We start from the raw sequence: 23,005 nt of genomic DNA on the forward strand, positions 1-23,005 counted from the left end.
GCGCTAAGGCTCGTAGACAAGAGGGACGTATACCACAGTTAAACGTCGGCCAAGCTGCCGCTGCCGCGAAGACGTCGCGCTGATGCTACGCCATCTACAGGTGTACATGTTCTCTTCTGGTGCACAGATGGCCTGCACTCCCGACTCGGAAGCCAACAGGACTCAGGAGGAGACACCGCGCACCACTCTCTCGCTGAGCATTCAAAGCACGGACGACATCCAGTGAGTGAGCATTTTCCTTCAGGCAGAAACTCTTTTGCTTTGCCGTAAATGTGAAAAAAAAAAATGTTGCAGTGGATTCAAAATTAAGACAAAGTAGAAAGCCTTCCGATCGGTTCAGGAAGCAACGAAAAAGCAAATATTGCGAGAAAATTATACACGAGTATTTGTGCCTCTCACTTACGGTATTCTTGAATAAGTCTGTCCAGCTGGTCCTGTTCTGCAATTTTTCAAAAAACCGGTTCTGCGAACCGGCTCTGCGCTGTTAGAAATTTCAAGGGTGCAGTTTACTTGGGCATTAATTGTTTACGCGAAGCACTGAAGCTTGAAGGCATGCCTTGAGGGACCCTACTAGTCGAAAGGAAGTTTCTCCCGTTTACTTCTAGCATGCCCCTCTCGATATATTAGGTTTATTCTGTAGATGGTCATAACTTGGCTCTGCAGGCTGGCGTTTAATTTCTTCCTATAATCTCGACCTCCTGGCCTATGCACTTCACGACCTCGCATGTTCGTACTGCGGAGAAGCCATGACATCCTTTCTTCTCATGCTGTTCGTTCCTCTCTTCGTTAAGGACGAAGGTTCTCGAACCCGGAAGTTTCTATGATAATGAACGAAAGCCATGGTCCGCTTGTCGTTGCAAATTTACGCGCTCACGCATAAAAAATGCACACACTCTCATCAATAAACGCGTCTAGCAGTACTGAGTCATCTAATTAAAGTGTTCAGACAACAGATCTATTGCACCCAGACCTGACCGCTCATATTCTCTCGTTGATTTCCCGGATATTTGACGATTGGCGAGACGTTTCCATAACTAGTTAAGAACTACGAATGTAGTTGCTCCGCTAATTTTATTGTTTCTTCTTTTCCTTTCGGTCAGTCGTCTTCCTCCATTCTTTGCTCTTGAATACGCTGTTCTTAGTCAATGTTCTTCTCGTAAGTACAATGCTTGCAAAAGAAAGCAGAAAAATAAACACGAAGTCACTGAGCTCATGATTGAAGCTGACTATACGGCAGGTCTGTTTGGCCTCCTACTGCACCCAAAACGGCTCGGAAGTTCTGGAGTTCGAAATCCAACTTAAGGCTCCTCATCTTCCAGAGCTTTCTACCGCCAGAAGTTCACAAGCGCGACCCGAGACAGCCATGGAATCGACAACGCTCAAGTTCCTAGCGCAGACCTGTTAACCTTAGAACTTGGAGAATATGCTACAGCCGTAGCAAAGAAATACTTAAATTTGGTGAAAAATACTAAAACTTGTCTGATTACTCAAGGTGCCTACAGTTCAATAAGCTAAGAATAGCTGACGCACTCTAAGAATGCTGTCAGGAGGCACTCTGCTGCATATGTTCGCAGCTAGCATAATATTTGCCAGATGTGCAATTCACGAAACCGCAGCCGAAATATTGGCAGTCGTTATACATTGGTTCTGCAAGTTGGCATGCCTGTTGCACGGGTAGATCTGTATAATCGACGGTCTCAAAACATGGGGCAACAAAACAAAACAAAAAAATCGGTAAGAGACACCTCCCCCCCCCCCCCCCATGTTTGTATTCTTTCGGAATAAGTTTTGCCCGAAACTAGGTGCAAACGAAAAAAAGAAAACACAGATTCATTGGTGTGAACGTACGACAATCGTAAACAAGCTCTAAAGACTGGAACTATTTCACAATAAGATCGTAAAAGTCGGCAAGTGTGCCTGCGGTTTCGCTTCTGTTGACGAAGGCTGCGCGTCAGAAATAACCTCTCTGTGCGTAGGCTGAACCTGTCAGAAGAGTGGCTGCCGGGCGGCGGCAACGCGACCGACCCGAGGCTGGCGCTGCAGTCCCTGCAGGGCGGCTACGGCCAGCAGCCGTGCCGCCGCGACGAGGCGCTGCTGCTCTGGGAGAAGCCATACCACGCACCGGGACTCACCATCTCGCCAGAGATACTGACGCCGGGGAGCCACGCGCTCAGCGGTACGCGTCCGTTTACTTGCTATATTGGCACGAAAGTGGTGGCGCCGCTATTCCGCCGGGCACCTTTCGCTGAGTAGAACAGTGGACGGGCACTATATGCCGACTACTGAAAACAAAAACAAAGAATGGCAATTGGTCGGCGGGTGCCCTTAGCAATTAAGCTTAATGACTTAGGCCGCTTTAGAACGAGGAGTTAAGAAGCGGCATACATTAGAGGCGGTGCCCCTGAGAGGTATATAAAGTGTTTCGCAGATACAACCCCGCAGCGCTTGCCGTAACTGCGGCCATATTATAGTGACGCCACTGCACGACGGTTGGCTACGATGGTTGGACACAGTTGGCTTGTGGAAGATATATGGGGAAGAGCGCAGACGATGGGAGAAGGAAAAAGACGGAACACGTGCACTGTCTGTCAGTGGTACTGAACATTTACCGTAATCAGGAAAGAAATTCAGGCAAGACAAGGGGCTCGTGTGAAGACGGATAACTGAAGCGATCGACACGGGCGTACAAGGAAATTTTTAGCCTGGCCACAAAGTTGTCGTTGTCCTGACGAAGGCAAGTTTTCAAGTCCAAAGTTGGGCTTCAGGCTGAGGCTTTCCTTTTAACAGTCCACTGTTTAACATAGAAGGCGCGCTTCATGAAAAAAAAAAAAAAGGAAAGCCACGAGGGCGCAGCCGATGGTAAGAAAACCACAACTCAAGTTATAATTAATTGTTCTATTTGATACTCAGCATCTGTTTGGTCTTTCTGGTTCCGTTGTCAGCGCTATTCGCAATGCTCTCCATTCAACGACACGGTTCGCAGATGGCTTCCTTCCAAGCGCGCTAAATGGACCAAAAGTTTGTGAGCCAGTTCGAAGGAAAAGGCCACACCGCTGGAACGATAGCATCACGGATCCCAGCATAACCCAGTCGTGACGTAGAACAGAGTATCCGTGGCTGACAACGCGTTCATTCTTTAGCTTTAATAATAATATTTGGGGTTTTACATGCCGAAACCACTTTCTGATTATGAGGCACGCCGTAGTGGAGGACTCCGGAAATTTTGACCACCTGGGGTTCTTTAACGTGCACCTAAATCTAAGCACACGGGTGTTTTCGCATTTCGCCCCCATCGAAATGCGGCCGCCGTGGCCGGGATTCGATCCCGCGACCTCGTGCTCAGGAGCCCAACACCATAGCCACTGAGCAACCACGGCGGGTCATTCTTTAGCTTTGTCTCCGAACGTATCTGTACGCGATCGAGTTGATAACGAAGACGAGAAGTTCACTTAGAAACCTAAGTACACGAACATTCGTCTTGTGCTGCTATGTTGCATCAGGTGCTCCATGAAGGTACTTTGGCACTTGTCAAACATTTTGTGTAGAGATCTTTGGTTCCTGAACCGGCAATGGAGTGAGAAAATATTCGCTGCAGGTTGTACAGGCCTGCCGATACCGCACTGATCACGTTATCACAAGCAACTGTAACGTAAAATTTAAAAAAAATTAGATAGACTATTCTGCGATTAGTTTCATGCGATTTGTCAGCTATATTTTAGTGACGTGATAAGAAGGAGATGTCGCGCGAATACGGTGCCGTCCTTGTCTCGTGAACGCTCGCTGTGCACAAACTTCGAGAAACGCACCTCTGGCACGAGTTAATGTAGCCAGCTGGCCCGCAGCGACAGGTGAACGAATTTAGTCATCCCGGCCAAAAACAGAGGCGCCAATGCGTTGATGCCTCCTCTACGCAGTGAATTCTGAAGTCCCCTAACGCGCAGGAAGAAACGGGACCCAAATAAGAAAACAGGGTAAGCCTGCTTTTGCAGCGTTACGCACAGCTGTCTATATATACGTCGCCCTCCGTCTACACTTGGCGCAGCGACTTTTGAATTAGTAACGCGGCCGCGACGTGCGTTGGCTCTCTCGCTGATTGCATCGATCGACCCCGAGGCATTCACTCGAGCGTGCGCTAGTATTACGGCAGGAACAGGCCCATTTCTGCAACACGCAATTTCCGACTAGTGAGGTCTGTAGTCGTTAAAGTAAGCGCACATTAGGTAGTGGTTTCGCTAAAGGCCATGGCAAAGCTAAATTTAGCAAGTTGTCTTTACGAGCGCATTAAGCGCTCTGGTGCGTCACTTCTTCAGCAGCGAAAGATGCAACTCGTTCTCACCGTATTTCAAAGTTAGCGAGACGCACCACATACGTGCATCGTCCTCAGTCGGAAAGAGAAACAAACATCACTTGACCAGTGTTCGCCATTTCCATCCGGTTTTCTTTCTGGTTTACAACTTTTTGCCGCTCACTGGTTCCCGAACGGGAGGCGAGTATCGCAGGTGGCGTAGTACTATAGCATCACGTGACCAATACTACGAAGCTCGATGCCACCCGTGGATTCGTGAGGGCCGCACGTCGCAGCAGAGTCAGTACAGCAGAACGTCAGCATCTGGCACACCTTTTGTGCGGAAGACTGACAGTTTCAGTCCGGCCTATATGGGTGCCATATTGCATGCTCTCTTGTCTGTGTCTACTTACACGTGAGAATATAAAATAGAAACACCAAAAGGGAATATCAAACGGTACATTACGTAATGCGCCATTGAACATTCCATTCATAGTGTTCCATTTTCAGAAGGGTGCCCTTCCGGAAATGAAAAGAACCGCTGTGTAGCGGAGAACTGGGATGCCAAGAAGGTTGATTGATTGATTCATGGTGTTTAACGTCCCGAAGCATTGCTGGGGCTATGAAAGATGTCGTACCAGAGAGCTCAGGATTAATTTTGTCCGCCTGAAGGTTTTTGACGTACGCCTAAATTTCGGCACACGAGCGTTTTTGCATTTCGACCCCATAGGGATGCGGCAGCGGCGGCCGGCAATCGAACCAGTGATGCCAATAAGGGTGCAACGAAAGACATGTGCGGCACATCTTTCAAATTTCCGCATCACACCTGCTCGACGTCATAGGCTATTTTTCTCGGGTCATAAAGTACATGCATACTCAATCACTCACTCAATCAATCACCCCTTCCCAAGAGGTCCAAGAGTCAGACTTTTAAAGAGTCGCAGTTCCGACCGAAAGGCGAAACATCGATTGCGATAGCAAATTAGTAGACAGCTATACGAAGCAGGAACAGTAGTTTTATCGGCCGTACGAACTTGCAAACATTCGCTTACTAACTAAATTAACAAGCATGACGTCACGCGCGTACGAGCAAACATGAACACATCTCCCTCGATGACTGCGGAAACTCGCTGTCAAAACGCTGGAGTGAGGAAGCACGGAAGCAGCAGCGAGTAAATTGACCTTCGTGCTGCCTCTCGCTTCAATGTGAACTAAGCGGCGAAAACACAGCACACACGAAGCTATCAACAGTCGGCGTACTCTGTCCCCATCGTAGACTATACTTTCAAGATGGGGTCCGCGCGCGGCGCCATACGCACTAGCCGCCGGAGTAGAACGCCTTCCCCTCTCCCTTCTCTCTCCCGGTGCCTTGCGCGCGACGGAAGGTGGCGCGCTTCCTCCCCGATTTCCTCCCTTGCGCGCACGAGATTGAGCCGCCATCGTCGGCTCACTCTTGCACGCTTTCACTCGCGCATAAAGCATACGGCGCGCGAGGCAACGATGTTATCGCTCTTGGACTTTATACGGAACATCACGGAGACGCCAAAGGCAGATATGTGCCTGGAGTGTCCATATGATTGCTACCACAATAACAAATATCACCCACCAATTTCTCCCTTTTCCTTCACCACCCGCATGCATGCAGTTCACCTTTGGGGTTCAGCATGGCTGCTGAACGTGAGTGTGGCTGGTCACGAGTGCTCGCGAACGGCCGAGGAGGCGGCTGGAATCTCGGAGGCCCCCTGCTCGGCAGGAGGCGGCGCCTGCGTCCTCGAGCCGGGGGCCGCGTCGTACGCATGCCGGTGCTGCCCCGGCCTGTCGGGCCGTTTCTGCGAGGAGCGCGACGGCTGCTTCCACAAGCCGTGTCTCAACCAGGGCTTCTGCGTCGACATCGCCGAGGGACTGTCGGGATCGCTCTTCCAGTGCCTCTGCCCTCACGGTAAGCCCACGCGGACAGCCTTTTCAATAACAGATTTTCTAAAGTTGCGCAGTAACGTTTTCACCTAGTCAATGAGAGAGATACGCCGCAGAAAAGGATTTCGGATCAAGATTCGCCACCGGGAATTCATTGTTACGAATCTTAACAGACCGGTATCTTTGCGCTCCGCTCGTGCGAGAATTCTGTCACTAAGACCAGAAATCGAGCCCACGACCGCTTCGTTACATGAGGTGATCAACAAGGAGCACTTCCCACTCGTCTATATGAATTTTTTTTTTCGACATTGATCTTTCGAATGCGCCACTGTGCAATATACCATAACGCTCGTGAAAACTCGCGGGAAACTAGGTATTGCACGCAGCCTACCATCGTCACAGTACCGTAAACAAATTAAGCTGGAAAAGATCATGTTATAAACAGTATTTGCACCAAACTAAGATGTCATGTAGATGCGGCAGCAGTGCATCTCATCGCTGGAAAACGCTACATGGCGCAGCTTTCATTTTGCGGGGAGTGATGCGCGATGCCCTTGCAACAAATTTCACTCACTGTTACTACATGTAACGACGCCGACCTCGCACATCGCGCAGGCGGAGTGACACAATTAGTGAACAAATTGTCTTTCTTGCAGGCTTTCGCGGCCGACGCTGCGAAGAACCACTAGGAGCATGCGAGCTGCACCCTTGTCCACAGGGCAGCCGCTGTATGCCGACACCTGATGACGCCACTAACCGCACCTGTGTGCCAGGTACATGATACGCTGGGCTGGAACAGTGTGCTGCTTGGAGCCGTCTCGCTTTTCCTTCATTTTTCCTCGGAAACATCGAGTTTCAGGGTCCGGGACCAACCTTTGCGTAGTTATATAGCCACCGAGATTAGTGCCCGAAAAACATGTGCCCTTTATAAGTAATATAACTACACCCCTCACAGCAACGGCCCGAGCAATTGTAGCATCATCGTGCAAGACAAACTTCACCTGTTCACGCGCGCCACACACTCCTTGACCAGCAGAGCAACATAAAAATATGCAAAACCTGCAAGTGCGCTTGTCCACACACTTCGTTTGACCTAACACAGATGGCGGACCTCAGCCTAAAGCCGTATAGTGTTAGCATGCGAGCCGGTGACATTATTTCTCCCGCCGTACGTTTCTCGCACCGCCCAAGCTTTCAAAACGAGGCTTCAGCAGTGCTACTTGCAGGAAAGCGGGCATTTTGGTTAGGGCGAGAGATCTGTGGTTAAAGCCTGCTTACGGAATGTCAGTCTGCAGCTTCCACCTCCCGCTCTCAAGCGCGGTTGCTTCAGAAAATTACCATTAAGCGCTCGTAATTTTCCTTTAGCGTAGTCATTGAATGCCATTAGGAGTCGACCAACCCTAGACGAGTTGACTGCCTCATTTAAGATTTCAAAAACGTCAGCGTTACGCTCAACGATTTACAAAAGCGTTTGCAGCAGAATGTGGCAACGAGGCTCAGAATCGGAACATTTGTCCAATACTGCAAGCAGCACCTCGTGAATTTCATGGTTCATTTTTTTGCTTGCGAACCTTTTGGCCTTGTGTGCAATGTGAATAATTTTTTCGCAGACGCGTCGACCAGCGTCCCCACCACGGCACATCAACAACAGCCAGGACAGACGGAGCTGCAACAACAGCCGAGCAAAGAACAGGAGACAACGCAGCAGCAAGAGCCGGCGCAGCCAAAGCTGCAACCAACGCATCAACCCGACCAGTGGAAAACTCAGCAAGGGCTGCAAGACACGCAGCGTCCGCAGCTGCAGCAACCTGACCACAAGCAACTCCAGGAGGAGACGACGCAGACTGAGCAGCCACTAAAGACGGATCAACCTCTCGCGGAAACCGGGCAGACACCTCAACCAGGGCAACAGCAAGAGGAACGAGTTGTTGAAGCTCAGAAACAGCAACAAGATCAGGGGAAGCAGCAGACACAGCAACCGGCCGAGCAGGCGGACAAGTCCGAGCAACAGACAGAAAGACCGCCGGAGCAACACGACGACCGACAGTCCCAACTGAGCTCGGAAGGTCACAAGCCGCCCCAGCAATTGACGGCGCAGCAGGATCGTCGGAGCGAGAGCAACACGACGACGACGACCACTGCCAGCAGCACCGTGCCCCCGGCGCCCATGGCGACCGAGACGTCGAGGAACCAGAGCGGCGGCAGCGCGTGCGGTGCTCGTCCGTGCGTGCACGGCAAGTGCGAAGACCTGCCGGCCGGGAGCGGAGGCTTCCGGTGCTACTGCCTGCCGGGCTACGGGGGCGACCTGTGCGAGTTCGAGTACGACGAGTGCGACTCCGGGCCGTGCGCGCACGGCGCCCAGTGCGAGGACCTGGTGGCCGGCTTCCGCTGCCACTGCGGGCCCGGCTACGCGGGGCGCCGATGCGAGATCAAGGTGGACCTGTGCCGGCCCAACCCGTGCCCGCCGCCCGCACAGTGTCTGGACCGCGGGAACAACTACTCCTGCCTCTGCAGGCACGACGGTGAGTGGGCCGATTGTGGCCGACTCGTGAAAAAAGATGATGACAAGTATCAAAGGGTCGCGCCAATAAGAGTAAGCACTAATAAAGTTTTTAAGGAAGAGTGCTGTAAAAGGACTAACCGCGGCTGTCAAGCGTATAGATGACCGTAAGCTTTTAAAAGCGCTGAACAGTGTCGTAGTTAAGTTTCGGTCCACGAAACATGCCGTCTTGAAAGCGCTTCAAACTGTTCGCAAGAACACTTTCTGGCATACTAGCGCTGTCCGACTCCCTGCGATTATTGCGCCGCTGCTTGAGAAACAACCGCGAGCGCTGCACGGCGGACAATGCAGTCACAGTGTATATACGTCCGCATTAAATCTAAAAACGTTGCTCATTAACAACGCAACATGGTGACGTCTCTTCCTTTCTCTTGAACTTTTCCAATTCGTACTAAATATCGTCGAAGCGGGCTACCTCCAGGTGATAAAAGCTCTTCTGTTCCTTTGAAGACTAACCCAAAACAACAGTTGGCTTTTCATGGAACATATGCCCATAGGTAATTCTAATTTTCAAAAAGGACACTGAATGTCGGCGAACCTTCTGGCTAGGGAGCTGGCATTTAGGCCCCCCTACTTCTGGCAAGTATCTATCGCTCCCTCGAAGGGTCTCAATAGCACTGTGCGAAGCACGCTAGGATTACAAATGTCTTCGGTCGCTCATGCGTCGATCAGAACAATGTAGCACGCTTGCGTAACGAAAGAGAAGGGAGATCGAAGGACCCGACTTTTATTAGTCACAACCAGATTAGGTCAAGTCATATGATAATGAAGCCAAGGAAGGCACAGGGGAAATCATCTGTAGCTTTCATTCAAGCGTAGCAATAATGCTAAAGGGAAATGAAAGTGAACGAAGAAACAACTTGCCGCCGGCGGGATAGCCAAACTCACAACCTCCGCATTACGCGTTCGTTTTGCACTACCAATTGCGCTATACGGCGGCGGTATCGAAAATATAAGGTAACTGTAGCGACCAGAGACCGCTTTGACCATGCCATGTCCGAAAGCTAATCAATGGAAAGCCGGAAGCCTCAGGAGCCGTACTTCGTCCGTTTTCGTTACTTTCTTTTCTTGCCCAAACAACCTGTTTTCGAGGAGAAACAGTCTGGATCGTTAAAGATAACGCAGGCGTCGAAAGGGTCCACTTTGCGCAGGCCTCGACGCGCGCGTTCCGTGTGTGTTTTTCCTAAACTCCAACTGGCGCGTTAGCGATCGCCCCGCTCGTTAGGAGGCGTTTGGAGGTCGCGTCAAACGTTTCGGCTCCAGGCTGTCGTCACGAGCGGGCGCGTTGGCGGCGCGCGCCGTTCTTGACCCAGCTTGCTGAAAAGGAGGCCGCGGCGCGATGCTCTTTCAAGGGCGGACGCACAGCGCTCAGCGGCTGCGACCGATATATGCGCCCGGAAACGATAAGAACTCTGCGGCGTTCTCGGAGGATCACCCGTTTGCTCCCAAGTTGTGCCGCCTTGCAACAAAGACTCGCTTTGAAATTCTGACGTTTGCTGTGCTCATTTTTGTGTGGAGCACTCGGCGGGTGCGCTTGTTTTACCTCGAGGAAGAAAGAAAGAAAAAAAAGAAAAAGGACGCACAGATAACGCCGTGTTGGAATCCTATGCACAGCTTCCGAAGCGCCTCTGAAGATAAATAACGCTGAGATAGGAAAAACCGGCGGTCACCTTTGCATCGCACTAGACAACATGGCGGTCCCGATGACGTCCATGCATACACGAAAGCATATCGTCCTATTCGATAAGCATGCTGAATTTCCATGCAGGATAAATCTCTTGATTTCGAGCTTGAGGTATCCGACCACATTTCAAAGTCCAGATAGGTGCTTATATTTTTCTTTGGGGGAAAAACCTCAGCGATTCATACTCGGCGTGTTGAACATCGGACGATGCCAAAGAGAAGGAATCGCTGGCACGTGTGAGCTCTGTCGAGAGTGCTGCAGGTATTAAAAAGGACACGCACTGTTTAAATTTCGGGACTTGTGTCTACACACAGTTTTGTAAAACAAGCAGCGTCATTACATTGTGGGAAAACACCGGAGGAGGAAAAACCGAGGAACGGTCGAGAACGGCACGTATGCAGGTCGAATTCACCTACGTGCACGGCAACAAACTTGCGCCCTGCTTTTTTACACATTCAAGCATGAACCAACTAGCCCAAGCAAGAATTTTTCTTGCTACTTTGTAAGCGGTCTTCTCTAGCGGCATATATTGTGCACCCACCCTTAAGAGTCGTAGACATGCCTTTACACGACCAAGCAGAGTAAGCTGTTCCTAAAGGGGACGTAGAAATCGAGCTGCAATAATAAATTTTGTTATAAGAGTAGCTCGATTAAATAGGTCATTCCGACCACAGGTTACAGAGCATATAACGCCGTTAGACGTCTTCATATCTGCCTGCTCCCGAGAGCAAGTGCTAATTACGACCTCACAAGTTACTTAAAGTAAATGTAAACGTTTGACCCATGGCAATATTAAATGACGTGGTCTTATCCTGTGATTGGTAATGTTTGGCAGGCTTAATGCAGGTCGTTGTGTCCCCACAGCACAACGATCTCAAACGAGGCGCGGCATCGTGCGCGATATACGGCTGGCTCACAGGCTGCGAGCTTGTGTCCCTTTCGGCATAGCTGTGCGCGTCGTGTTCACCCGTCTCGTGCTGCGCTTCTGAACGGCGACTAATTTTCCTGAAAGGAGATGCCTCGGGCGGAGCAATTTCCTGCGTGTCTTGCAAGGCTACATCCGCCTGCAGACAACATTCTCTTCCTCCTTAACTGGATAGCTTCGGGAGAGACCTCAAGTCAACACAGCGCTCAATAAGACAGCTGCCGGTGGCTCCCCGTTGTTAAATACATTACGTGAAGCGACGAGCTCCAGCCTAACTACCATACGAGCCACCGGCCCGAACAAAAGCTTGTTAACGTTCTGACAAATAATAAATAAATTTTCGTGCTCCTCGCTTTCTATAGCTGTGCTAATGATGGATAAAATATGTTTATGTTCTTTCTTTCTACAAGTATAAATGCGGACTGTGAGAATACCTACAAAGAGATGTGAAGCCAAAAATGCGAATCGCAATCGCTCCCACGCAGGTCCAGGCTGCACGCAGCGGTACGACCCGTGCTTCCCGAACCCGTGCCAGAACGGCGGCTCGTGCTGGCCTAGCCTGGACTCCTTCTACTGCTCCTGTGCCCGGAGTTTCAGCGGCGACACGTGCGAGCTGAACGCGATAGCCGGCGGCTCGCAGCTGCCGCCGTCCGCGCCCGCCGACGCCATGGCCAGGACGCAGGGTCAGTTCTCCACACAGCGCGAAGCCGTCTCAGGTGCTCGTGCACATACCCTGTACGCTGAAGCGCTATCTAACGCTTCATATTACTATTTAATATTATTAGCTAATCCAGTGCTCTTGTGTAGCATATACACAATGAAATACTATACGTGCGTTGCGCGAAGAGCTAAGCAGACGGACGGACGACCACGGCACATTCGAGAACACGCAAGGCAGAGTCCAGCATGCAGCAGATCCTTATGCCGTTCCCTATCCGCCTAATGATCTCTCGGGTTGCCGGACAGTTGACCTTCCTCATGGGTGCGTTTATAAGTTATAACCAGGGGACATAGTCGAGGGGGCACACCGAAGCTTGTAAGCTTCTGCAGGATATCAGGCATGAAACGACGTGCGACAACACTCGCCCGAACCCCAACCCCGGAAAAAATTCCTGGATGGGCCGCTGCAGTTATAACACAAGGCAGGCAGGTGGCACGGAAAAAAAACGGCCATTGAGTACAGTTTGTATCGATACAACGCTGCCAGCGAAGCCGAATCTGTAGTATGATATGTGAACGACAGTGGTTCAACAAGCAATGTCGCTGGAACCTCGAGTTTCACCATCGCTGATCACTCCAAGCCGCCGTCTCACGGTGAACTTTCTTGTCTTGCTTCTAGCGCTACACGCTGTCGCATGTATACCGTGACCACGCGGGAGCGTACTCCGACCCCGCGCACAAACAAGCGCTTTCGCCCGCAGGTCGTCCTGCGGACCAGCTGCACAACATCTACATCGCGGCGGCCACCCTGGCGGGCGCCTGCCTCATCGTGCTGGCGGTGGTGAGCGTGTGCCACTGCCGCGTGCACCAGAGCTACCGGGGCTGCGTGCGACGCCTCGGACGATCCTGCGCCCAGCTCAAGCAACGCACGCTGTACGGCCAGTTTTCCAATCCGCATGCTTTTTCGCACTCTCCGCCCATTATAGTCGCAAGTAGTTCATTGCACAACGGTAAGTCCAGGCAATTATACGAGACCCGCCCATTTAATGATGCGACGAAGAAGGTATATCGCAAGTTTTACTGCCGCCCTTAAACGTTCTTTGACAAAGGAGAACTTTCTAGTCAAAACCAGAGACCCGAGCTGTTTGTATCTGCTGTCGAAGGCTTTTCCTGCAGTAAAGACGAGTCCCCAGAACAGCGGCGGCAGTGGCCTGGAATTTTCCTCCAATAAGGTTGGTTCACTTTACGACTACGAGAACCACAGGCCATGTTTTTTTTTTTCCTTGCAGAGGTAAAAAGTGCATTTGTTAAGAGTGAATACTTCAAACTCCTTTTCGATTGCCGTTCCACGCGCGGGCCATGCCGCATTTCCTTCAGTCTTTGTCAAAGTGGTGCTCAAGGCCCGCTTCACATGCTCCACTTCACGGTCGAGAAAGTTGAAACTTAGTGCGACTGCCTGAGACACGTTACACGGGAGATACGAGCTGTAAAACATTACAGTCCTCGGCGCATAATTGGTTATATGTGATCAGTGGTATGACGACGCCCTGCACCTAAAGCATGCAAATAGTAGCAACATTGGCGCATGCGAGTATGGTATATAAAAAATGCTGGCTCTCCAATAAACGAGAGTAGATGTATGTATGAAATGGCAAGCGGCAAAGCAGACTGGTTGGAGATGATACTAGCCACAATCTTAAAATGGGTGTAGTGCACATTCACAATGGCACACCACAATGCACCACGCCATACTGTGCACTGGTCCATCTATATGCAATAGTTTCCTGCCACAGACAGAACCTCATTGCAAGTATTGTCTCAAACAGCCATTCGTGGTGCGCCGGACGCGCCACGGATCTCACGGACCACTGACATTGAAGAGAGCACAAGCAACTCTGCCTCTGCGCCAAAAGATGACAATCAAGTGTATAGTGCCCTGTATCTACCTTTTGAACATCGCTATTGAAAATGACAAAACTTCAGCATACTAGAAGTTACAGCTTGCGTAACATTGTATTTCAAACATTGTATCAAACATTTGGAAGAACTCGGAAGCAATATTTTTTGTAACTTGTTTGGGAAGTAACTAGTGTATGTAATGCGGTCTTTACTGGTTGCCCGGAGGATTTCGTTTTGTTCTCGCAACTTGCCCCGATGTTCTTGTTTGAGTGCCCGGATAACGGCTCTGGCTTTAGGCTCAAGGTCACTTGAGGGTCGCCAACAACAGGAGTTAAAGGCATTTCATGCTTAAGATACGTACAAGGGCCTTGGAACAGTTTTGAGCAAGGGTCAGATGCAGTTTGCACAATGGAGCTTTGAAGTACATAGATCACATCAAGTGGACTATAGATATTGAGTTAAAAGCAATTACAAACACTTTATCGTGTCAGGGATGTCATGCCTACTACAGACAAGCCATCCAGATTTCTTCCTACGAGGCAAATAGGGGACGCGCGGAGTGGAAGAAGAAGAAAACATTTATTTGTGGCAATGCTTTGTCAACGTGATTCCAGTTTCACAGGAAGGGTTAGGAAATCACGAGCTCGCATGGAACAGTATTTTCCTTTGTAACTTAGCCATGAAACATACATGCCTTAGATGCAGCTTCCATGGTCATTCAATATTGTTGATCAACTTGCAGAGCCCCGTTAGACCTGAATAAAATTTGCAGCAAGCATCCAGATGTGATATTGAGTCCTCGATAGGGCGTCCGGGCAAATGAACCACTCACTGCAGCACTGTTGGCTGCAGCCATGAGTAGCCTCGACATGTTCAATGATGATTCCTTTTGCTGGCCATAGGTGGTGCAGAAAGCCAGACGTCTGTGACATGTCCCCGGCTCCCAGAATCGCACCCGGGACATTCAACCAGCGAAAGCACAGCCTTCAATAACCACATTTTAAATCCAGTGGGTGCCACCGTATGATACGACGTGAATTAAACATTAAAATGAACGAAAAGCAAATAAGAGGGATTGCAAAAAAAAAAAACACACAAGAAAATGGAGGCGTTTCCTACAACAGCCTCGGAATATAAGGAACTGACAGATGTTACGCAGCAGGGAATAAGAAAGACATGGCAAACATTTTTGAACTGGAAAGAAGAAACCACGGAAGTGGTGGAAGAAGGAGCTAAAGCAAGCTATAGAAGAGCATAAGCGGGCTTAAGTTATAAAGTTGAGATTACATGAAGAAGAGGTACTCCTTAAGAGGAAACAAGTATCGAGAAAAGAAAAGGGTGGTGAGCAAGCTTGTGCAACACAAAAATAAATGCACAAGTGAATGCTGGCTGCATAACATTCGCAAAAGAGACAAAAGTGCACCAAAAAGATTCTGGAACCATCTAAGAGCACTCGGAGCTCCAACTAAAAAATCGCAAATGGCTATAAGAGATGAAGACAGTAACATCTTTTAAAGAGATGATCTGCTGCGGTAGATCAGAGACATTACCAGGGATAACTTTGGCCCAAAAGAAAGTGTAGTTCATGACCAAACAGGTCTAGCAACGACAGAAAAGCCTGAGAGATCAAAATTTAGCATAGAAATCTCTTACTGGAACTAGAAAAAACCAGAAGGAAATGCGCATAATAACACCACCACCGGACCCAGTGAAATCCCAATACAGCTAATCAAAAACCTCGGTCCAAAGAGCTAGGCACTGCTGACTAATGCCACTGAGCAAGTGATTAACTAAAATGAGACAATTCCGGTTGGATAGCGTGAAAGCAAGGTGAACCTCATCTGCAAAGGCAAAGATGATAAGGATAGGACCAGACCCGCCGTGGTTGCTTTTGGTGTTGGGCTGCTAACCACGAGGTTGTGGGATGAAATCCCGGACACGGCGCCTACATTTCGATGGGGGCGAAATGCAAAAACACCTGTGTACTTAGATTTAGGCACAAGTTAAAGAACCCCAGGTGGTCCAAATTTCCGGAGTCCCCCACTACGGCATGCCTCATAATCAGAAAGTGGTTTTGGCACGTAAAACCCCATAATTTAATTTAGTTTAAGGATAGGACCAGCTCGTACAGGCCAGTTGCACTAACGTCGGTGATATATAGAATGGCAATGCAAGCCATAAAATTAGAACTGACAAAGTGGGTGGAAAGAAATGATGTACTGGGAGAATACAGCATGGATTCGGACCAGGCAGATGCTTAGACGATAACATGTTTGTACTAACTCAGTGTATAGAGATTTCAGCAGCTCAGATTAGACTTGTATGGATAGCATTTCTAGATATTAAGCGAGCTTATGACAATGTAGACAGGGAATTGTTATTGGGTATTCTCAAGCACGAAGGCACAGATGACGATTTTGTGGACCTGCTGAGGCATATACATATATAGAGATAACCAAGTACAAATTGAATGGGAAGGTCGAAAATGTAATGAAGTGGTGGAAATTCAAGGACTGAAGCAAGGATGTCCTCTGTCTCCATTGTTGTTCACGCTTTATGTTAAGGGCATAGAAAGATGACTGGAAAGCAGTGAATCAGGATTTGGTTTATCATACATGCTTAATGAACATATGGTGCAACACAAGGTCCCCAGATTAATGTATGTGGACAACATAGTGCGACTAGCAGACAATGCAAGATATTTACATACACTAGTAAATATCTGTGGCAACACAGAGAGAAATCTAGGCCTTAATTTTAGTACAGAGAAATTGAGAATTACAGGTGTTATCTTTAATGAAGAGACAAGTAATTCATCATCAGCCTGGTTACGCCCACTGGAGGGCAAAGGCCTCTCCCATACTTCTCCAACTACCCCAGTCATGTACTAATTGTGGCCATGTTGTCAAGACGAGTAATTACGTGGCGTCAATTAAACAGCAAGCCATACCCATAGTCAAGCTATATAAATACCTCAACGTATACATAAATGAAGGAAAGACTTACTCAAGAACCCACCAAGCTAGTCTGAAAATAAATGGGAAGTGGAATGCAGCAATAATGAAACATAGAGCACTTTTGGGCCACAATAATTATGAGGTGGTGCATGGAATCTGGAAAGGAGTAATGGTGCCAGTGCGAACGTTCGCAAATGTCATTCTTTGCTTAAAATCCGAGCTCTTGTTGGGGCTGGAAGTTGACCAATGATCGGTAAGCTGCTTGGCATTGGGAGTCCAGGGCAAAACCACAAATGAAACAGTGCAAGGTGACATGGGTTGGGCCTCATTTGAAGTCAGAGAAGCGCAGAGCAAAATTAGTTTCGAAGAAACACTTAGGAACATGGATTAAAATAAATGGGTGGCTAAAGTGCACAAGTATCTGTACCTGAAAAGCGTGGACATAGAAGGGAGGAAGGGCCAAGAAAGTTCACAAATGAGGCATCATCAGAAAGAAAATGGGAGGAACAGAGACAGTGAAATGGATCCAAAGAATGGAAACAAAAAACCATGGAGATATATAAGAATGAGAAGAAAGAAATTTGAAGAGAGAATCTGTACGATAACATGAAAGGAAGTGCCTTGCTCTTTGAGGCTCGAGCTGGTTGCCTAAGGTCGAAAACATACCAGAGCAAATATCTGCAACTAGGTGAGGCATGTGTATGCTGCAGCAAAAATCCAAAGACCACTCGGCTCATTCTAATGGAATGCGATGGGATTCACCCAATGATACCCATAGGTAATGTGCACCTTCCAGAAGCACTTGGATTTAAAGTGGACGGTACTATCAACCAGACAGCAGCTGAGATAATCAAGAGATGAAAAACCAGGGAAGTGATATATATGACTGGATCCATTACAGGCATTGGTAGCAGTATAAGGTAGATAAAGAAGTTTTGAGGAAGAGAAAAAAGGTTGAAGAGATCTATACAAAATGATAGAATCAAAAATGCATATAGCATACCTGAGTAACTCGAGCTAGGTCACAATTTGTCAGCACCGCGTTATGAAGGATATATGCCAATATATGATCATCATCATCATCATGAATTTGGACACCACCTATCGAAAATGTGCATGTGATGCTGTTTAAAATAAATTAACCTTAAGGGTGCCCTGAAATACTTATCTAACTAATCATAGAATGGCCTCACTATTAAAGAATGTCATCTCATGAATCTCGTATTGCAAATTTTGATCTTTCGACTATAAGTAGAGTTAGCACACCGATACCTGGCTTTCTCTTTCTCTTCGTCTTTGCTAGTGCACTGGAAGGTACATAGAGGAGAAGCTAAGAGTGCAAGGCCCCTGCCAAAAGTAGAATGTCACGGCGGGCAAATAAAGCGGCCTTACGGTGAAACAGAGTCGCTGTATATGCTTTTGGTAGCGTATACAGCAACTCTACGGTGAAAGGGCTTGTCGCAGCACCCCACAGCGGTTACGGTAGACTACGCTACATATAACGCCGCTGCCATCTCAGGGGCCACGTGCAGATGACACAGCTACATGCAGTGCAAAGCCGAAATGGTTTTTCTGTCTTTTTGAGATTGCAGACATATTTTCATTACTCAAAATTAACAATGAGGTATTACTGAGAATGATCTTACGATCACGAAATTGGCCAACAGCGTTGGTGGGCCAGCTGCTTTCGATGATGCTACATGATGGCATTGCAGAAGCAAGAGCAAGCAATTTTTTGTTGTTTCTGACATGCGCTTGTAAATTCCCTGCTGCATGCAGTGCAACAATAGTTTGCTCACGTGATCACAGCAGCCTCTACGACAAATCGGCAACATTTTCGTACTCTGTTCAAAAAGTGTTTGAGGGCCTCTTTTCCCGTAGTGAAATGAGAAAATTAACTGATAGCCTGAACGTCACTTTTGGACAACCTGTCGAAGTCTGACGAGCATGAAAGATTGCGCCCCGTACAACTGTGAGACAACGGTCGACTGCTGAGGATAGTTGGCAGGAATTCTGTGTTGAGTTTGTTCTGCTGTCTTGTGATCGTGCCTTCTAATGACGCAATAAACCAAGAGAGGACCTGTCCTGAGTGCATCTTGGCTTCTCCCCAGCGAAGACCCAGACAAATCCTGGCTGAACCCGGATGGCAGCGTTTCTGAGGGGAATCCCGAGTGGCTGGCCGCCGCCTCAGCCAGCCTGCACGCTCCGCTCATCATTCGCTGAGCCGCCAGCGCCCAGGCCGGCCGCCGCCACGACGACGACATTCGCGCTGTGCAGTGTACTGCGTTGGAAGCAACGCGGCCAAACTCTCCGGCCCCTGCCAGGGCCGCTGCTGCCGACAGAAACAGAGATGTCAAGGGTGTAGTCCCTTCTTGAAACATTGATCACATTTATAACATCTGCAGCACGTCAAAGACACCTCAGCGAATTGGTATATGTCGCAGATGCGCGATGTGGTTGCAAGTTCGCATTCGTTTCTTTTTCTTTGTATTAGTATGGCCTAACAATTACTGCATTAGAGTGTTGCGTGAGGGTGCAGTTGATGGGAGTAAGTGCAGACATGCATTCGTGAACAAAAGGACAAGGACTGTGTGTTCTACAAGGAAGCCAATTACTTCATGGCATTGCAACTGCAGGTTGAACATGGTTACAAAATCACTGTAGTGCACTCAAGATCGCAAGCTTAGGTAGCCAAAAAATCTTTATTTTTCATGACCACCATGGCCCTTTTGCTTTTACACACTGGTGTATAATTCAGGAGCGAATAAACGAGTAGGCATGCTGTAGTAACAAAATGTCATCTAGAGCTGGCCTAATTACGACAGCGGAAATAAGACTTTTGCATTGGCTTTTTTTCTCGTTTCGCTAGTACATCTAAATGCACTGCAACCACATTGCGTCACAGCTGTGTTTGCAATGAGCCCACGCCAATGTCACAGCTTCCGGCAGATCACGCAGCTCACATCACCGATTTCTGCAGCAGCATGCGATCAAGACGTGGCGTTTACGTTACGCTGCCATGCACGTGGCATATGCCGGCTCACCTCACGAGAAGCTAAAGCGGCACGGACACATGCAGATGCGTGCCTACCAAAGTAATCATTGTTTAGGAAATAACTACGGCTTGTTTGAGTGACACATATTAATGCATAAAAAGAAAAAAGAATGAGGAGGAATACGTCGAAATTTAACAGGCACTGCACTAAAACTATTCCAATCCGACGGTTAGCAACATTTAGTACCCGTCCTGCAGCCGTCCGATATTATCGGTACCCAACAGCAGCACAACGTCCACAACTTAAATGACAACGGAGAGAAAGGATGTGTTCAGAACCGTTCAACTAAGAGCAGATGCTCGCTGTGTTGCTGTCATTGTAATGAATCGGCACCAACTCGTTCAATCGCCAGTTTGGCGCAGTGGGTTGGGCTTGAAGGATACGAGATCAGTCACTTGCACTTAATGTTGACAAAGCAGGTGACAAGGACCTGTTCAATTCTCTCAGAACATGCGGTACGATCCGAGATACTTCCGCAGACATAATAGCATTTCTTGTAATCTTGGAAAGGTCCGCGTTTTTAATCGTTGCTTTAAAATGCACTCCGATAGCTCTGGCTTTCGACTCGAATATGGCGCACATATTGCTTCTGTCGAACTGTACAAATGAAACACCAAAAAAAACACTCTCATCGGCTAGAACCGTACTAGTCCAGCATTGCTCATGAAGTATCCATCTAGACTAAAGTGCGGGGAAGTTGGCAGTCCCCCTTTGAAAGTATAGAGACAGCGCAGACAGGAAAGAAGCAGGAGCATAAGAAATCATTTATAGCTTCCCTCATGTGCGTAATGTGATCGCTTTCATACTTGAAAACATGCTCGAACATGAAGAATGCGCCGTCTGGTAGACGTACCAACAATAGGAAGCTATTCGAGTCGTTCGCCAAATTGCATGACGCTCCGCGGGGGAGGCCCGTCCGTCCGGCCATCGCTCAGGGACCCGCTGCTTGCTAAGCATCGTGATCGCTTGCCGCCCAATCAAAAAAGCTGTCCATGCCGCAGTCCCTCAGGCAGTGCAGCAACGGTAGCGACCACTCAGTGAGATGTACAGGAGAGTGCGCATCGGTGACGTACCACAGTTGAGTGAGTTTACGAATATGACGCCAAAGATCTCTGAGATTGTTGGACCCCAAGTCGGACTGACAATCCGGAGGTATAACGCATGCGATTTTTGTGTTGCACCCCAGATGGCCACCAGCTGACCATGGTGAACAGCCAATTATACTGCTTCTTGTACCACGTTATAATTATCCCTGGGTCTCTTCAATTTGTCATCCCCTAATGTCAAAGATTGCCTAAGACACAGCATACGCCAGCACCTCAGGCAGCCCAGGACACCAAATTGAAGGCACCTGCATGGTGCTTGTCTTGGATTTGTCTTTGCTGCCTCAACATTGCCCCTATCCCACAGTAGACAGTGGATCAAGGCATGGCTGACATCATCATAGATAACACAAGGCCTGGTTGCTAGTATGTGTGCACCATGCTATCAGATCGAGAACTCATCACTAAAACGGGGATGATCAGCAACGATTCTCATGCTCATTCTTCATAAACGCCATCTTTATAAATGGGTGCATCACTACTGTTATTTCAGGGGCCTGAGTGCGCAGTCCTTGCTTTATCCAGCAGCTGCTGATCGAACAGATAGCCTCTCTTACTAAACCATGCATGCACTCTGAAATCTGGACATTTCATCAATCAGTTACTCCAAGGTCTAAATGGCGGAGCTGCATGCTATTTAGACACTTTGCTGTCTGCCATAAATACGCCACCACAGCTGTTGTGACTGGACATCTGCATAGACAAGTGCCAATCAAACAGTTATTATACGCTTGCAGACCTATGCATTTGGCCCCTGATTGGCTGACAAGAGCTCTAGCTTTCGCAGCTTAACATTGTTTTACCAAGCCATGAGTAGGCATCCTGTTCTTCTCGAGAGTGACAACAGAAAACGTTGAAAGTGTAGCGGATGCGGCACTCTACTGTACATCTACCTCTATCTTATTTTGAGACCTGCAGACCGTGGTCCCGACAGTCAGGCGTCACAAACGCGCTCGCGCATGTACGCTGCTCCCGGCAAAGTATGAATCTCGTCCACGTATCTGTAGCGTTTGCACTAGTCGTGGTTAATCACCGCTCTCTCTAACCGTCCCCACAAAGCAAACACGCGCGGCTACGTACACGCACAATGTGCTTTGGTGTGTGTGTGTCGTGTCTTTTCTGTTTGTTTGTTGGCCTCTGTTTAACAATAAAATGGCCTATGTACAGAAAGCATGTGGTTCGACTGGGCTCTTTATTGGTTATGGCTACATGAACAAAACACAATGCACCATGAGTGTACTGAACTTCCGCGATGTATTGGAGCAAATACAAGGTTCTTTCAATAAAGACTGAGACACGTCTAGTGCTCTTCACTGTGCCATCTCTGCATTTTTTGTCAACTTTGTAACTCCATTAATTTCCACCAGATGCTGCATAACTCTCGCTTTAATGCAGAAGTAGCAATGTTCATTCAAACATTAAGACCGTGTTTGATTGCCTCCAAGTGTGCTGGTTGTGACCCATGATGACTACATAAACTATGCTATGTGGTGAAGTTCTGTGTGCAGCTTAAAAAGCATTCACAGAAACTTATGCCAATCTGACTTGTGCATTTGGTGAGGCCCCCTGTAACTTCCTTTCTGCCCAAGGGAAAAAAAGAAAAAAAAAGGAACAGAAACAACACCGCTTCGACATGGAGCAGAATGCAGTCAAGGCTTCATAGGTGGTTTTCAAGTGGATGGAGAAAAATGGCTTTACCAATGTTTTTCAGGCATGGCAGAAATGGTGGAACAGGTGCATTTCACTCAGTGGAGAGTACACTAAAGGAGATAAAAGTTCTAAAGAGTAATTTTCAGAAGTCAATGTTTCAGAGAATCAGTCTCAGTCTTTATTGGACAACCCTGATTATCATTTCCAGCGAGCCCATGACGCCACCAGTAGTATGAACCAGGCTATATTTTCATTAAGGCCTTATTTTCATGTCAACAAATAGAATTTCAACAGGCATACCTTTATGCAGCA

At 48.3% G+C, this 23,005-nt stretch overlaps 1 protein-coding gene across 2 annotated transcripts in view; it reads left to right on the forward strand.

Annotated features, from left to right (window-relative positions):
• Positions 1-22,216, forward strand: part of LOC142571765 (uncharacterized) — a 30,278-nt gene extending 8,062 nt beyond the window's left edge. Inside the window, exons 3-10 of one of the 2 annotated variants that reach the window (XM_075680352.1) lie at positions 128-222; positions 1,977-2,176; positions 5,931-6,224; positions 6,856-6,972; positions 7,810-8,721; positions 11,854-12,051; positions 12,790-12,961; positions 18,996-22,216. In XM_075680352.1, the coding sequence (XP_075536467.1) occupies positions 128-222; positions 1,977-2,176; positions 5,931-6,224; positions 6,856-6,972; positions 7,810-8,721; positions 11,854-12,051; positions 12,790-12,961; positions 18,996-19,107 (2,100 nt within the window). In that variant the 3' untranslated portion in view covers positions 19,108-22,216. The remainder of the gene's footprint in view (positions 1-127; positions 223-1,976; positions 2,177-5,930; positions 6,225-6,855; positions 6,973-7,809; positions 8,722-11,853; positions 12,052-12,789; positions 12,962-18,995) is intronic. The other variant, XM_075680353.1, reaches the window with a different exon arrangement.
• Positions 22,217-23,005: the final 789 nt, after the last annotated feature.

This window comes from Dermacentor variabilis, chromosome 2, assembly GCF_050947875.1.
Source record: "Dermacentor variabilis isolate Ectoservices chromosome 2, ASM5094787v1, whole genome shotgun sequence".
NCBI classification, from domain to species: domain Eukaryota; kingdom Metazoa; phylum Arthropoda; class Arachnida; order Ixodida; family Ixodidae; genus Dermacentor; species Dermacentor variabilis.